Source organism: Aythya fuligula, chromosome 7, assembly GCF_009819795.1.
Source record: "Aythya fuligula isolate bAytFul2 chromosome 7, bAytFul2.pri, whole genome shotgun sequence".
Taxonomy (NCBI): domain Eukaryota; kingdom Metazoa; phylum Chordata; class Aves; order Anseriformes; family Anatidae; genus Aythya; species Aythya fuligula.
In genome coordinates, this window is record NC_045565.1 from 23467983 (window position 1) to 23484044 (window position 16062).

The 16062-nt window shown below is 65.0% G+C and overlaps 1 protein-coding gene across 1 annotated transcript; it reads right to left on the reverse strand.

The window, feature by feature from the left end:
- Nucleotides 1–5873: 5873 nt before the first annotated feature.
- On the reverse strand, nucleotides 5874–15487 carry PPRC1 (PPARG related coactivator 1). The gene is made up of 14 exons (XM_032191215.1): nucleotides 15338–15487; nucleotides 13039–13182; nucleotides 12767–12919; nucleotides 12535–12651; nucleotides 9920–12413; nucleotides 9718–9771; nucleotides 9364–9424; nucleotides 9161–9228; nucleotides 8198–8978; nucleotides 6941–7120; nucleotides 6740–6803; nucleotides 6450–6571; nucleotides 6206–6357; nucleotides 5874–6022 (listed from the first exon to the last, which is right to left on the reverse strand). Exons 1-14 carry the CDS (start codon nucleotides 15485–15487, stop codon nucleotides 5919–5921), a joined length of 4644 nt encoding a protein of 1547 aa, XP_032047106.1. The 3' UTR covers nucleotides 5874–5918.
- Nucleotides 15488–16062: the final 575 nt, after the last annotated feature.

Below are 16062 nucleotides of genomic sequence, written 5' to 3' on the forward strand. Positions count from 1 at the left end.
AAAGCTTTAAATATGCCGTCAGTCAAAATATGCTAACCAACAAAAATCTCCAAATATGGCACAGTCAAACAGCTCAGCAAGGACGACATCGAGAAGTAAAAAGACATCCTTCAAGAAGTCTGTCATGGCCACCGATAAAGCACAGAAAATCCCAAATTCTGACAAGTTAAAAAAAAAAAAACAACGAACCGCCACACATTTAGGCCAGCCAAAATTGCTTTTGAACAGCCGCTTGCTAAAAACACAAAGATTACTAATAAAAACACGTTTTAGACAGTAGGAGGAAGCCTACAGGGAGCTGAGGGCCCTACAGCAGGCTCGGAGGGAAGAAGAGCCAAGAAAAGCGACTTTACCAGAGCCTCCAATTCCCAAACGTCGCCGTGCACACTCAGAAATTTTTTGCAATATTACAGTGCCCCGCGGGCAGCTGTGGTTTAACAGGAACGGGTGGATGAACGATTCCTCCCGAGGTTTGGGACCAGCCTCGTAGCCGCCTCAGCCCGTTACGTGCCTCCCAGCAGGCTGAAGGAAACGCCGCTCAGACAAGGTGGTGACTGACGGCTTCAGGCCAGATTTCGGGCCCGATAAACCCACGGCCGCCTCGTGAACAGATGACGGAGGTGAATAGTCAAATGGGGAGCACTGAGGACTTAGCCACTAGTCAAAGCACCACGCGGGAGAGGGAGCGAAGACAAAACTGAGCCCGAGCTGCAGTTCTGGGAGGCGCTGCTGCTTCCCCAGCCTCGCTCTCGCCTGGAGATGTTTGGAGATGTGGACAGAGATGGGGATTAAGCGAACAGCTGCCCACGGCAGCAAGCGGTGCTGGCTGCTCTCACCTCCTCCCCCGGTTGCTATCGGCACTCAGAGGCCCTGTCCTGCCCTGACCCGTTCCCTTTATCCAGGCCATGGATAGCATCGCCGTCTCCGGAGCCTGCCTCCGGCCGCATCCGGAGGACACTGACTTATTCATTTTCCCCCGGTGGCAGCCACAATCCGTGAGCAGCCACATCCTGCAGGTCCCTTTGCTCCCGCCAGACACAAGGTAGCAATCGTGGGCTTGTCCATGGGTGAAAATGGAACAAAGTGGGGAAAATGAGACAAAATGGAACAAAGCCCGCCTGGCTGCCAGGCTTCAAAGCCTGTAAAAGCCCAAGCAAGCTCCTCACCCTTTGTGCTGGGATTTCCTCAGAGGTTATGATCTTAAATGCAGCCCTAGGTCTTGGAAGCGCATGCTCCACAACCCCCGTGCTGGGCTCTGTGTCCTGGTGCACTGCACATGGACTTTGCCGTGTCCATCCACCTCCAAGGCACAGCACCACACGTGTCCTGGGTGCACTTCGTGAGACCTCCGATGAGCTGGAGACGTTGTGCTTGTTGGCCGTGTCAGGCCATTTAACTCGTGCTGCCAACCGTCCCTGCTCTTGAGCTGCATGGCTGGAGCTGCTAAATTCGGTTTCGTAGTTGCTTTGGGTTTTATTATTACCGTTATTTTAAGCCTCTGCAGTGCTGTCCTAGTAAACACGTCATTTGGAAAACCTTTGGCCCCTGGGGGCTTGCAGGACGGCCTCTTTATTTAGGGACAATCCCCAACTGTCTCTAGGTAACAGAAGCATTTGCCGCTCCTTCTCCACATCCTTCCTGCCTCTAAAAATAAGCCGTGTGAAGACGCAGCTCCCGATGCTCGCCAGCTCACCTGGGAGCAGGGCTTGATACGACACGCCACCTCACAGCCTCGTGGCTCCCCCGTGCCCTTCGCCTCCCAGTCGACCTCGCACAGCGCCGTGCGGGTCTGCCTGGAGTTACATCAGGAAGCCTTCAGCCCGTTTGTCCTGGCAGCGTGATCTCCTAGGGCTCAATTGCTAGCAGAGCAGGGCGCCGCGAGGGCATGAAAGGGGTGACATGGATAAGATGTGGCCTGAGAAAGGGCGGTGAAAAGGGCCCCGCGCGGGTATTCTCGGGGCTGGCTGCACACCAGACGCGGCCTTGAGCGTCCGCTGCGCTGTCTCTAAGGCTACGAGGAGAATAAAGAGCAGAAATTGTGCAATTACAGCAGCCTTTAATTTCCCCCTGAATGCCAGGCAATAAGCAGCAGCGGAAAAGCAGGGCTCAGGTATCCTCCGACAAGAGAGGAGGCAAATTTCCGTATCGATTGGCTGCGAAGTAAAACACGACGATTTCAGATGTGGCTTCAGGGGGTGGCGAGGGTGCTCTGCCAGCCCTGCAGCCGTGGGCTTTGTTCTGCTGCCAAAATGGTGATAGTGGGAAGGCAGGGAGCGACCAGATACCTAGAGAAACGGGAATAGGGCAGCAGAAATGATGTCCGAGCTGGAAGTAGAAGATTGGGTGGGGTGTGAGGTAGCTGGGGTGTAACTGGGGCGCGAAACCACGAGTCAGCTAGCTGGGATTCCTCCTGAATCCGTAGCATCGCATGAGCCCAGCCACAGGATGAAATAAAACAGCAGAAAGGGCAGGCCTGGGAACCTGGGAACAAGAAATAAGGACGTTTGCTATAAACTGGTGAAATGGAAGCACTGAAGGAATAAAAAGGCCTGGCTGCACTGAAGGATGAACGCGAAGCGGCAGCTTGATGCTTCTGTGAAAGAGGAATGGCACGATGCGAGGATGCATCAGACAAGTTATTTTTAGCAGAGACAGAAAACATTATTGCCATTGCGCAAGGCATTGTGAGACTTCTTCCAGCACATCCCCACAGCTCTGCAGCCGGAAAGGATAAATTTCCACTGCGCAGAAAGAGCCTGTTTGGGTACGGAGACAAACAAGCACCGGCTGAGGCAGACCTACTGGAGGCTTGGTTGTCCCAGCCAGAGTCTGAGAGCAGACAAAAACATTTCCGAAGCAGCACTGAAAGGAGATAACAGATAAGAAAATGTTATGAAAAGCTGGAAGTCGTGCCACGACGGCACAAAACCGTGAATAATTTTAGATGGGGAACTGGAGGGTTTTCTAGCCCTGCCAGGAGGGAAATTCTGGAGCAGCCTTCCCAAAAGGGTATCAGGGCAGAGACAGCCTGACTTGAAACGCTCCCTCCATGAACTTGTGAGCAGAAGAGCCCTGGAGATGGGCACTGGGGACACTGGGACACAGCTCCTGGCTGGCCACAGAGCCACCAGCACTAAGGTGGTTTGGAGGAGGTGCTGCTCCCAGCCCAGGCTTCCAGCTTGCTGCTGCTCGCTGGGAAGGAGAAATCATTTCCCTCTTAATTTGCTTCTGAAAGTACTGAGGCTTTCCTCCTCCTGAGCACTAGGGACCAGCTCCGGGCCTCGTGTGTGGGTGCTCCCCGCCTTACCCTTCCTGAGGTCTGCTCACACCCCAGGCTTAGTGCTGGTGCCAGATTAGGGTCAGGAGGGAATTTTCCTGGACTGATAAAAATAAATCAATCAACAACGGTGGTTACATTTTTGTGTGTGGGTTTTGGTTGTTTGTTTGAATATTTCCCCCAGTTCAGGTCTATTTTCTAGATCCCATGCCATTTTCTTGCACAAGCTCCCTGCCATCACCAGGCTGCAGACCTGATGGTCCCTTCCTCCCTCCTGCTTGCTTCCTCGGCCCTGGTGCAGCTTTTGCATTAAGAAGCCAGAAGCATTTGCAGCTCCTGGTTTGGGGGGTGACCAGAGCAGGTATTTTATTTAGAGGCACCTACCAAACATTCCTCGCAGCTTCAGGATCACGAGGATGAGCCATGCCTGCAAAAGCTGCTGTAGGAGGGAACAGGGGAATTTACCAAGCTCTCAGCTGCACAAGCACAGCTCTAAAGCATTCCCAAAGCCCGGCTGGCCTCTGGGACCAGGTGGGGATTTGGGGTGAGAGGTGTAGGAAGGAGAGCAGAGGTGTTGGAGGCTTAGAGTGGAGGGTACCCAGTGTGTGGGAAGGGGCCGAGCATCCCTCCTGGCTCTCAGGGGCTCTTCTGAGCCTGTGCTTCCAGCATCCCAGCAGCAGCCATCCCTCTGGGTGCCCTCCTGGGGCCAGGGCAATGCTCTGTGAGGCTCCTGCTGCAGGGATCTGAGGCTGTGGGGTCACAGCCACCGGGCAGCACCAGCCCCTGCTTTGGGCTGAGCTCTGGGGCGAGCAGTCAGCCCAAATCTTGAGGGTTGGGAGCATTGCACAGCCAGCTTTTGGGGTCTGTGTGCTGAGCATCCCAAATCAGGGGCTGGAAAGCTCGTCCACCCCATGGCGATGCAGGTGCTTGGCCCCAAGGCCCTAGAATAACCTTTCTTGTAGGTAAGGGGCTCTGCTGATGCTGGGGGGATGCTCAGCAGGGCCAAGGGCTGTGCAGCCTCCGGCCCCGAGCAGAGGCTGTGCAAGGAGAGAGCTGCACCGGGCTTTTTCCTGCAGGCCCTCTGCGTTTTGCGCATGGAACCCAAACCAGCTGATACAAAGGGGAAAAATAATAAAACTTAAAAATCCCCGTGTCCATGCAACAGCTCAGCAGAAATACTCGTGGTCCATGAGACCCAAAGCTCCAGCAAAACCCCGGTTCTCTGCCTCCTCTTTGCAACAGAGCCTTTGCCGCCAGCTGGGCGGCAGGAAAACACCTTTCTGCAGCCCTCACAGCCTCCCCGGCAGCCCTTAAATCAATAACCCCAGCACACAGGGCCAGGTTGCTGCCAACGGAAACCATTAAACTGCAGCGCGGGGGGATAAAGCCGGCCTCCAGCGCCTGAGAGATTTATGGGGCACGCCGGCCGGGTGTTAATTCTTTTGGCAACACAAACGCTTTCACACCCCCTGCCCCCCCTGCACCCGCGGCAGAGCGCAGGGGACCGCGGGCAGCCCAGCAGTGTGGGCACGCAGGGTGAAACCACACTTGTGGGGCTGCCCCACAGCTTCACCGGGGTAATGGGGCCTGAGTCCATCCTGGTCCCAGCACAGGAGGGGCTCCACGAGCTTCCAGCTGTGCCCGCAGAGACCCTGACCCAGCGGGGTGCAAAGGATGGGCCGATGGCTCTGGAAAGCTGCCCTACAAAGAGCCCCCTGCCCAGCCCGGGGCACGCAGCCACCTCCTCGGACCCTCCCTCGTGCAAAGTCCAGGGCTGGGCAGGACGGGACAGGGGGGAGCTGGCCCCAGGGCCTCACCCCACAGGCAGCCTGAACACACCCCACATTCCTGGGGCACCAAAGAGAAGCCCCCCAGGGCCGACAGAACCAAGGGCAGGGCTCTCCAAAATCACTGCTCGCCCCAGCCTTTGGTGGCTGAGCGTGATCCGAGCAGGAGCACCAGCAGCCCTGTCCCACATCACATCCCAGGCTTGTCAGCAGCAGGGGACAGGGGAGGACAGCGCTGTCCCTGCACACGCAGCCCCCCCAGCACAGAGGGCTGGAGCCCCCCGGACCCCATCCTGCGGCAGGGAGCGGCCGTGGATGGGGATCCAGCACTGCCCCTGCGTGGCCACCACGGGAGGTGCATGCGGCCCCAAAACCTGCCCAGGGACAGAGACACGGCTCCCACAGAGCCCTAAAAACCGTGCCCGTGTCCTGGCAGAGGCGCTCACCCCATGCCGAGCCATTGAGGGGCTGAGACAGGCACTCCAGTGGCTCGGTGACCCCCGTCCTGCCCCGCTTATCCCAAACACCCTGACCCCAAGGTGCCCCCCCCGTGGCAGCCACGCTGCCCTGGGAGCCCTGAGCACACGCGTGGCCCTAAGAAGGAGGAGACGAGGCAGCGCTGCTGTTTGGGCATCCACATTTATTATATGGCTGGGGCAAGCCAGGGGCTTGCCTGGGCCCCTCTGATCGAATGGACACGACCCGTCCTCCTTAAATATTGATTATAAAACAAATTTTTTTCCTTTTTCTTTTTCTTAAAAACCTCATCTCTCTCTCTCTCTCCATACTTTTTTTGTCTTTTGTTTTTTTTTTGAGTACAAAAGCGGGGGGCGGGCGCTCCGCCGTGCCTGCTGCTACCTGCGGAGGCTGCGCTGTGCCTGCCGCAGCAGCGTGTCGAAGTCCAGGGAGTCGAATTTGCTCTTGACGGGGGCCGGGTCGAAATCCTCCCGGTTTGAGTCTGCAAGACACGGGGAGAAACCCGCCCTGAGCCCCGGGGATGCTGGCAGGGCTTTTGCCTCCTCCTGCTCCTCCCCACCTCGCTTCGCCCGCCGGCCTCCAAACCCAGAGCCGGGCTGGCAGGGGGAGGGATGCGGAGCTGGGAAGGAGAGGATCCAGGCTCGGGGAGAGCTGCACAACTCACCCAGGTCGGCGTAGTTCCTCCTGCAGAACTGCCGGCGGCCGCCGAAGCAGAGGTCGAAGGGCTGCTCGTCCGGGCGCCGCAGCTTGTGCCCGCTCTCGATGGCAGCGAAGGCTTCCTCGGCGTAGCGGTAGGTGACGAAGCCGTAGTTGTCCCTGCAAGGGCAGGAAGGAGCTGAGCCACTGCGGGGCTGCGTGTGTCCCCCCCCCTCCTCCTCGGTTGGCAGGGCGCTCAACGCAGCTCTCACCCCTCGGAGCGGAAATGCAGGGTGCACTCCTCGATGTCCCCGAACACCGAGAAGCGGTGCCGCAGCTCCGAGCGCGTCATCCTGCTGGGGATCTTGCCGATGAACACCACCCGACGCTCCTCCTGCGGGCAGGGGGCACCGTGCCGTGAGCTGGGACCTGGGGGGGGGACCCCGGCCAGCCAGGCTCGAGGGCTCGGCGTCTCCGAGCCCCTGCATCGCCTCCCACCCCCCACCACGAAATGGCCAGAGCCTCCCCGCGGCGCTGCCCGCGTGCCCGCCGCCCCACTCACTATTGCACGTTCCTTCTGGAGGATCCTCTGCCTTTGGTAGTGGTCCTGTGCGTCGTAACTGTACCTGGCAAGGCAGAAACCCGACCCGTGAGCTCCAGGGTGCTGGAAGAGAGCGATCCCAGGACCAGGACGCGGGGGAGATGCTCGAGGAGCCCGGCTGGGAGGTTGGGGCTCCTCTCCCCGCAGGGTGGCCGTGCTTACCGTCTCCTCCTGTTACTCCTCCTGCGGGGAGAAGGGGACCGGGACCGGGACTGTCTGCGGGACGGGGACCTGGACGAGTAGGAGGAGGAGGAGGAGGAGGACGAGGACCTGTCCCGGGACCTGCCACACGACCCGCAGCTGGAGCGGGAGGAGGAGCTGTGCGAACATCTTGAGCGGTACCTGGGGGGAGGACAGAGACAGCTCAGCACCGAGCCCTCCCTGTGCCCAGCACCAGGCAGTTCTGGGGAAGAAAAAGACCCCCATCCTCCCCAGAGCACCCAGGGTGAGCCGGGCTATGGGAACACCTGCCCGAGTTTGCCAGGGGATGCAAAGGCACCGCAGAGACATTGCTCGGCACAGCCCCAATGCCTGCAGCCTGCAGGGAGCAGCCTCACCAGGCACAGCCTTCAAAGAGCAAAAAAACAGGCACTGGGGAGCCACACAGCATGGCCACAGCCCCACAAGGACCCACAGGGACCAGGGCTGCTGTACCCAGCTCCACGTCGTGGGCTGCAGCAGCTCCCGGGGGCCAGTGGGTCAGGATGGCACTGCCCACGGGGACATTTCTGAGCACAGGGCCAGCTGTTTGCTGGATAACCAAGCCTGGCACAGCAAGTGCCCAGGCTGCATCCTCGTGGGGTTCAGCACCGTGTGCTTGTCCTGATCTGCTCCAGCCCCCACACCTACCGGCCACACATGGAGGAGCCCTGCGTGGACAAGGCCCTGAGGCCCAGCGCCCAGGGACGTCTCCAAAACCAGCTGAGCACCCAGGGCAGCGTGGCAAGGGAGCCCTCACCAGCTCCTCCCAGCACAGCCGGGCCAGGCTGCAGGGGGACATCGCCCAGAGGCACGAGGACCCCAAAATAAAGGAGACCACCTCGATAAAGAGTGGCCAAGCAAGGTGGCTTTCTCCTCTGCTCCTGCTGCCATCGTGGCTCACCTCGTTCCTATGCCCAGGGCTGTGCCAGCTCCTTGGCACAAATGCCACCACCTGCACTAAGAACCCACAGAAAGCTGCCAAAAGCCACGGCACAGCCGAGGGCTCGGACCCAAGCAAGCACTCTGTGGTGCTCCAGGAGGGGTGAGAAGCCCTGCCCAGGGGTGAGGCTCAGCCAGATGCCAGTGTCACAGCAGCTCCCCGGGTCCGTGCTGCTCACCTGGCACCCACAAGGAAATAAAGCTCCTCGAGCGGGTCTAGAGGCATCTGGGCACCTCTGCCAAAACACCAGGCAACGCCCAAAGAGCCCCACCACTTACCTTCGCCACCGCTTGTGCGGCGGGGACAGCGACCGTGACCGGGAGCGGGAGGAGGAGGAGGAGGACGAAGACGAGGACTCGCTAGCTCCGTCCGAGCTGGAGCTGAAGGAGCGGCTGGCACGGCTGCGGCCGGCCCTCCAGCTGCCGGCCGAGGGGCTGGGCGAGTCCCGGGGTCTCCGGTAGCAGCGCAGGGACCTCTTGGCAGCAGCACGGCCGGGCTGGGCGCTGGGGGGCCGCAGCTCCTGGTCCCGGCAGGGGGAGGCGGCTGGAGACAGGAGCACCGAGGTGGGGGGGCTGCTGCAGCCGGCGGCGGCCTCGCTGGGGACGCTAGTCCGATAATCCAGGGGGGCCGGGCTGGCCGCCCCCGGGGGCTCCTGGCTGGGCCCCCCGGTGGTGTTGGGGGCCGCTTTGGGCTGCTCCAGCGTCCGTTTGGTTAAGGAGGAGATGGGTTTGATGGTGATGTCCCGGTGGTGCTTGACGTTCCAGCGGGAGCCGCTCTCGGTGCCGGGGGGCTGCGTGCTGCTGCTGCTGCTGCCCTCCGGCCGCGCCGTGCCCGGGATGCAGTAGTCGTGGTCCCCCGAGCACACGTGGCTGGGAGGGGGTGCGGGGATCCTCCCCGGGAGCTTGCTCTGGGGCAGAGGTTTGGCTTTGGCGAGGAGCTTGGCGGTCCTCTGGCTCCCCTCCTGCGGCGCGGGGACGGGCGACTTGGTCTTGGCCAGCAGCGAGACGGCGGGCAGCGGCTTCCAGAGCTGGTGGGGAGGCGTCGCCGGGGGGGTGAGCCCTGGGGGAGCATCACACAGCGTTCAGGGACGAGCCCGGGTGAAGCAGAGAGGGGAGCTCACTGCATCCTGCCCGGCTGGGCACCCCCACCCCAGCCCCGGGGTCCCCTCCTGGCAGCCCCAGCCCCAGGACAGCCCCTGGTGGGGCATGGGCAGCCCCCCCAGCCTCGCTCCTGGCCTTTACCTGCCACGTTGGCCAGCTCCGAGCCCTGCAGGCCATCCGGGGGCTTCCTCTCCGGCTGCGTCTCGGCCCTGAGAAGGGGAAGGGAGCTTGGTCACCAGCAGCCACCAAAGCCCACCCGTGCTCCCCAACGCTGGGGCTCACAGCAACTTGGATCCGAGAGCTGCACGGATGCAGCCTGCGCATGCAGACATCCCCGGACTCACCCCGTGCTCCCCGCCGGCCGCCTGTCCTCGGGGGGCTGCGCAGGAGCCTCCTCCTTCTTGGCTGAAAGAGAGCAGGGGGTGAGAGCAGGCAGGAGGGCAGGGGACGGGCCCTGAACGTGGGGACACAGCAGGGGGAGGTTTCCCAGCCCAGCCCAGCTCCCTGCGGAGCTTTTCCCTTCTTCTTCCCCCCAGTGTATTCCCACCCCCTTGGCCACCCCGGAGACCCCCGGCCGCTGCCACAAGGCAGGACGGAGACAGAGGCAGACACACCCCAGGGCAAGGCACCCCCGCGTGGTGCCACCAGCCCGGGGACACAGAGGGGACCCTGCAGGGGACGGCGCGCCACATCCGCACCTTCAGACTTCTCGAACTGCTCCAGCAGGCTGGACAGGTCAGTGGCTTCGATCCCTGCGCCAGGAGAGAGAGCACGAGTCAGGTGTGCCACCACCAGCCTCCCAAACGCACGGGGCGAGCCCACGGGCGCAGCTTTCCCCCCTCTACACCCCCCAAAACCCGCCGGGGAGCGTCGGCTGGACCCTGCTGGGTCGGCACTCACCGATCTCGCTGATGAAGGCCCGCACGATGTCCTTGCTGCTGTCGCTGGGCTGCGCCGGGCTGACGAGCGGCTGGTGCCTGGAGAGGCGTGCAGCAGGCGGCTTGGCAGGCAGGCTGCCCTCCCGGCACGCTTTTTGGGGTGGCACCGCAGCCTGCGGGGGGGACTTGTGGCCGGGCGGCTCCTCAGGGGGCTTCTCCGCAGCCCCCTTGGCCTCCTCTGTGGGGTGCGTGCCAGGGGACCCCGCAGCGGGGCCAGCAGCGGCCGACACCTCCGTAGGGCTTGGGGTGACCACCTGGGGGAGCTTTTCTGGCTGGGGGGCTACGGCCGGGGGCTCCTCTGAAGGCTGGGGGGGCGCAGGGGGCACCCTGCTGGGCTGGGCAGCCGCTGGAGCTGCCTGGGGGGCTTTGGGGAGGGGGCTCTCCCCCGCCAGCCGTGCCTGCCTCCTGGGGTCCGACACCCTGCTGGCAGCCTGCCTGGGCTGCCCGCCCGCACCCCCCGTCTCTGTGCTCGGGGGGGGCTGCACGGGGAAAGCCGGGGGCTCCGGGCAGCTGGGGGTGGGGGCCACGGGAGGCTGCCCGTGCAGCAGGGCCGTGCCGGGGGGGGCAGCAGCCGGGAACGCAGGGGGTGCAGCGCCCTGCAGCGCGGCTCCGGGGTCCCCATATGCCAGGGGAGGCACTGGAGGGGGAATGGGGATCCCTGGCCAGTAGGATGGGGGGGCCCAGCCCACCGGGGGGCCGTAGGGGCCGAACGGTGGCGGGGGCGGCAGGGCAGGGGGGGGCCAGGCCATGGGTGGGGGCGGGAGGCCAGGCACCATGTGGAAAGCACCGGGGGCGCCGGCGGTGGGCGGCGGGGGCAACCCGTGGCAGCCCACGGGCTGCGGGCCGAAGCAGGGCCAGGAAGGCACTGGTGGGTACAGGGCGTAAGCACCCGCGGGGGCTGGGGGCAGCCCGGGGGGGGCCGCCCCGGCAGCTGGGGGCACGGGGGGCGCGACGAAAGGCAGCGGCGTGGCCGGAGGCGGCGGGGCCGAGGCCGGCGCCGGGGCCGGAGCCGGGGCTGGGGGAGGTTTGCTGGCAGGAGGAGGCGCAGCGAGGGGGCTGGCGGGTTTCTCCAGGCTCTTCTGAGCCCCGTGCGCCTCGGGGGCCGGGCAGATGGGGGACACCAGGCAGGGGATGTCCGCCAGCTCCGTGGGAGGCTCGGGGACGCTGGGCCACTTGCTGGCCGCCTGCTTCTCGCCCTCCTTCCTGCCGCCCGGGCTGGGCTGGCGGTGCTGCATGCGCATGCGGTACTCCCGCAGGCTCAGCGCCTTGGGCTTGGCTTCTCTGGGCAGGCTCTCGCTGGGCTCCGTCGCCGGCAGGCTCTGGGGGGGCTCCGTCCCCGTTCCCTGCTCGGAGGCAGCCTCCACCACCTCTCCGCCCGCCTGCGCCGTCCCCTCGCTCTCATCCCGCTCCTCGGGGCTGGGCTGCGGCGCCGCTGGGGGCTCCTCCAAAACCTTCCCCAAAACCTCCACGGTTTCACCCTTCTCTGGCTCCACGCTCGCTGCTTCTCCCTCCGGCTCCTTCAGTGGCTCCGGGTGCTCCTTTTTGGCCCCCCGTGGCCGGCCGCGTGGCCGCGGAGCCCGCTGTGCTCGCAGCTCCATCCCGCCCTCCTCCTTGGCGCGCTCCAGCTGCCGTGCCAAGAAGTCCGAGACCTGCGGCGAGGGTCGTGCTGCCCGCCGCGGCCGCCCCGAGCGCAGGCGGTGTGCCACGCAGTCCCTGCCCGCCCGGGCCTCCTCGCTCAGCCCTTCCTCCGCTTTCTTTTTCCGACTCTTCCTCGCTCGCTCGCGCCCGCGCCCCTTCTCGCAGCCCTGGCGCTTGCCGCCCGCCCCCACGGCCTCCGCCGGGGCTTTGCTCTCCGGGATGTGGTTGGAGGGCTCCTGCCCCGGCTCCTTCTCCTCCTCCGTGCCCTTTTCCTGCGCTGGCTCTCCCGGCAGCTCCTCTGGATGCTCGGGGACGGGCTCCCCGCTGTCCTCCGCGCCCAGCAGCTGGGGCTCCGTGCCGGGGAAGCCGGGGGCGAGGGGCTGCAGCACCACGGGGATCTCCACGCTCTCCCCCTCGCCGGGCACGATTTCCAGCAGGACGGGACCGCTCAGCAGCTCCTTGGCCACGGGCTCAGCCTCGGGGTCCAGGCAGACGGTGAAGGTGGGCAGGCAGTAGGGGTGCATGGACTTCACCAGCTCGCTCAGGGACACGTCGCCCGTGTTGATGATGCAGGGGTCCTCGTGCTCCTCGGGCACGGCCTCGGCCCCGCTCACACACAACCCCGCGGGCTCCACGCTGCCGTCCAGCTCCGGGCTGGAGGCAGCCTCCTCCTCCTCCTCCTCGCCGTCGCTGCGCTGCGGCAGGGGCTGCCCGCGGGCCCGCAGCCGGCCCTGCTTCCTCTCCCCCCTGGGGGTGCTGCAGTTTTGCTTCTTCGGCCCCGCCGGCTCCTCGCGCTCCCACGGCAGCTCCACGTCGGGCTGGGGAGAGGAACCAGAGCTCGCATCAGCCCCCGTGGTGTGAGGGAGAGCAGAGGGGCTGTGGCACAGCCGTTTCCTTCTGCTCCACGGGCACGGCCACCTCCAGCTCCCCCCCGCTCACCTTCCCGGATAAAGGCACGCTGCCGCCGCGGCTCGGGGGCCGCAGCCCCTTGGGGTGCTCCGGGGCAGGGCTCTCGCACTCCAGGGCCGGCCGGGACAAGCTGAGAAACTTCTGAAACTGAGAGAAGGTGAGAGGGGGTGAGGCAGAGCTCCCCGGGCGTTTCCCACCTCGCCCCCTGGACACCCAAAAACCCCCCGCAGGGCTCCTGCCACGGGTTTCGGGGTGGGCTCACCGAGGGATTGTCCCGCTCCCGAGGCGAGGTGAGCAGCTCCGCGTCCATGATGGTGTCAAAAGGGGACAGGGTCTCGTCGTCCGTGCTGTCCAGGATCTCGGTGATGGCCGTCAGCAGGGACAGCTCGTTCTGCGCGTCCAGGCAGGCCTTGCTCTGCCCAAGGGGCACGAGACAGCTCAGAGGGCGTCGGGGCACGGCCACGCCGAAGCCCCCACCCCACAGGGGCTGCAGCGCTGACCCCAAGCCACCCCGTCCCGCTCCCGGGGCCCCACCTCGCTCAGGGAGAGGTCCTCGATGATGGAGATGACGGAGGAGTCCAGGTAGTTCTGCATCGTCCCCAGGATCTCCTCGGCCTCCAGGATGGCTTCTGCGTCCAGCGACGCCAAGCTCAGGTCATCCTCGTCGAAGGAGAAGCACTGTGGGGGCGAGGGCGGCCAGCTCAGCGCCGCGAGCATCGTGGGGACATCCTACAGGCTCTGCCCAGCACCGGTTGGGCTCCAGCCCCCGATCCTAAAACCCTTTGGGGTACCCCAGGGGCCACCACACCTCCCACTGATGCCCGGAGCTGTCGGGGAGTTTTGGGGCTGGTGAAGGGGACCCAGGCAAAGCGACTCCCAGTCCCACACTCCTCTCGTGCCCGAAAGGCAGCGGAGAGGCAGCCTGGCCCCACACCCCACAGCCCTCCTGCCTCCAGCTCCGGCGCTTCGGCTAAGCCCCAAACATCACAAAACTCACACGAATGTGCAGGGCTCAGCAGCAGGGCTCAGCGGCCGCCAGCGCCAGAGCCAAAATCCATCCCCCAGCGCCCCGTTCCCCCCCGGCCCCCCGCCCTGGGCGTCCCAGCGAGGCCGGATCCTGCCCTCGGCCAGGTGCAGCGCACGGGCCAGGACTGGAATTCCCGTCTGCAGACGGGTTTGGGGCAGAGATAACAGGGACGGGCGTGATAAGGGCACCAAGGACGGAGCCCCGGGAGCGCCGGGGGGGAGCCGCCAGCCAGCCGGCCTCCCCCAAAACACAACGGGGGGCGAAGCCAGGCCGGGAGAACCCCATCCCCATGGCAGCACGGCCCCGTCCCGGCATCTCCCGGCCCTCCCCGACTCCTTTGACTCAGCACCTGGCGAGGAGGCCCCGCAGCTCTGAGTCACCGGCGGCCGCGTTCCCCCCGGGACTGCCTTTGATCCTCCTGGGGCCGGGCACCTCCTCCTGCCCCGGCCGCCAGCGCCGCGTCGGGGCGGGGGCACGAAGCCGCCCGGGCTGCTCCCATCCCTAAAAACAGCCCCAAACAGCCCCCAACGCCTCCCCTGTCCCCGCTTTGTGTTTAGGGTCAGGAAACCGTGGCACCCCGGGTGGACGTGAGGCATCAAGAAGACACCCACGACCCCAAAAGGATATTCGGGTACGCCACCGGGGTGTTTAACCCGCTGCCCTGCTACCCGAGCGCCCAAATCGAGGGCTCCACGTGCACGCCTCCATCCCAGCTCCTTGTGGGGTGAGCGGGGACCCCACAGAGCCACGCAAAGCCCCGGGGGCTGTCAGCGAGGACACGCGTGCCCTGGGAGCCCAGGCGAGCTGCCAGGGCGGGGAGAGCCGCGCGGGGCGGCCCCGGCAGCGGGGAGGATGCTCGGAGGATTCCTCGGCTGCCTGGGGGAAGCGTCACGCAGCGCCGCGCCGCTCGGCCCCCAAATCCCGCCGCTCGGCCCCAAAAAACCTGCCGCACGCCTCGCCCAGGGAACGCGGCCAAAAGGGTGCGGGGCGGTGACAGGAGGGTGGCTTCTCCCAAAAAGCTGATGTCCTGAAGTGCTGGTAGCCCGTAAGCTGGACCCTAAAATCCTGACAGCCCATAAGGTGGTCCCTAAAATCCTGATATCCTAAAGTGCTGGTGTTCAATACGGGGGTCCCAAAATTCTGATATCCTAAAGTGCTGGTAACCCCATAAGCTGGTCCCAAGATCCTGATATCCTAAAATGCTGTTAACCCCACAACATGGTCCCAGAATCCTGATATCCTAAAACCCTGGTAGCCCATAAGCTGATCCCAGAGTCCTGACATCCTAAAGTGCTGGTAGCCCGTAAGCTGGTCCCTAAAAACCTGATATCCTAAAATGCTGGTAACCCCATAAGCTAGTCCCAAAACCCTGATATCCTAAAACGCTGGTAACCCATAACCTGGACCCCAAAACCCTGATATCCGAAAGTGCTGGTAACCCATAAGCTGGTCCCAAAACCCCTAAAATCCTGGTAACCCATAACCCGGCCCCAACCCCCTGCTGTGCCACAACCTGACCCCAAAACCCCATACCCTAAAACCCCGGCACCCCACAACCCGACCCCAAAAACCGCCGGTACCCCAAAACCCCGGCACCCCACACCCTGCCCCCCCAAACCCCGTTCCCTTTAAACCCTGACACCCCACACCCCACACCCCAGCGCCCTCCGGTGCAGGACACCCCCGTTTCGCCCCGTTTCGCCCCGTTTCCCCCCGTTCCCCCCGCTCCACGTGGAGCCGCCGCCGCCCCGGCGGGAGCCGCCCCGGCCCTCCACGTGTCACGGGCGCTCCCCGGCCGCCTCCTACCTGCAGGGGGCTGCCGGCGCGGAACGGGGCCGGCCGGGGGGCGCCGCCGGGACACGGCCCCCGGGACACGGCCCCCGCCGGGCCCCCGGCCCCGATCCCGGTCCCGGTCCCGGTCGCGGCGGGCCCCGCTCCGCCCCGCCGCGCCGCCATCTTGGCGCCTCCGCTCCCAACGCGGCCACTGCCGGGCGCGCCACGTGATCGCCGCCGGCCGCGGACTACAACTCCCAGCGGGCACCGCGCGGACAGCACCCCACCCTCCCTCCCTCCCTCCCGGCCCCGCGCGGGGCGTGCTGGGAGAGCACCCCTTCGCTGCCGGCGCGGAGGGAGAGAGAGGGGGGAGATGGGGTGAGGAGGCACGGCCAGCGAGGGGGGCGGCCATCTTGGGAGAGGGCGGGTGCTGAGGCTTCGCCGCCATGTTGGCAGCGGGCGAAAGGCTGGAGGGGGGGGGAGGTGGGCGGGGCCGGGTGGCGTCAGTGGCGGGAAGCGCCCTGGTGGGGCGGGGCGGGGCGGGGCGGGCGCGCGTTTTCCCGCGGTGCCGGGTGCGCGGCAACACGTGGGAGGGGGGCGGGAACGCACGGAGGGACCGGGACCGGGACCGGGACCGGGACCGGGACCGGGACCGGGACCGGGACCGGGACCGGGACCGGGACCGGGACCGGGACCGGGACCGGGACCGGGACCGGGACCGGGACCGGGACCCGCCTCAGCCCCTCGTCCATGCACCC

Bases quoted from the DNA above. Each gene is read 5' to 3' on its own strand.
- PPRC1 (XM_032191215.1), bottom strand. From the start codon at position 15,487: ATGGCGGCGCGGCGGGGCGGAGCGGGGCCCGCCGCGACCGGGACCGGG. The intron at 9,425-9,717 runs GTGCGGATGTGG...GCTCTCTTTCAG, and splicing joins GCAGTTCGAGAAGTCTGAAG to CCAAGAAGGAGGAGGCTCCT. The intron at 6,358-6,449 runs GTGAGAGCTGCG...CTGCCCTTGCAG, and splicing joins CTGCATTTCCGCTCCGAGGG to GGACAACTACGGCTTCGTCA.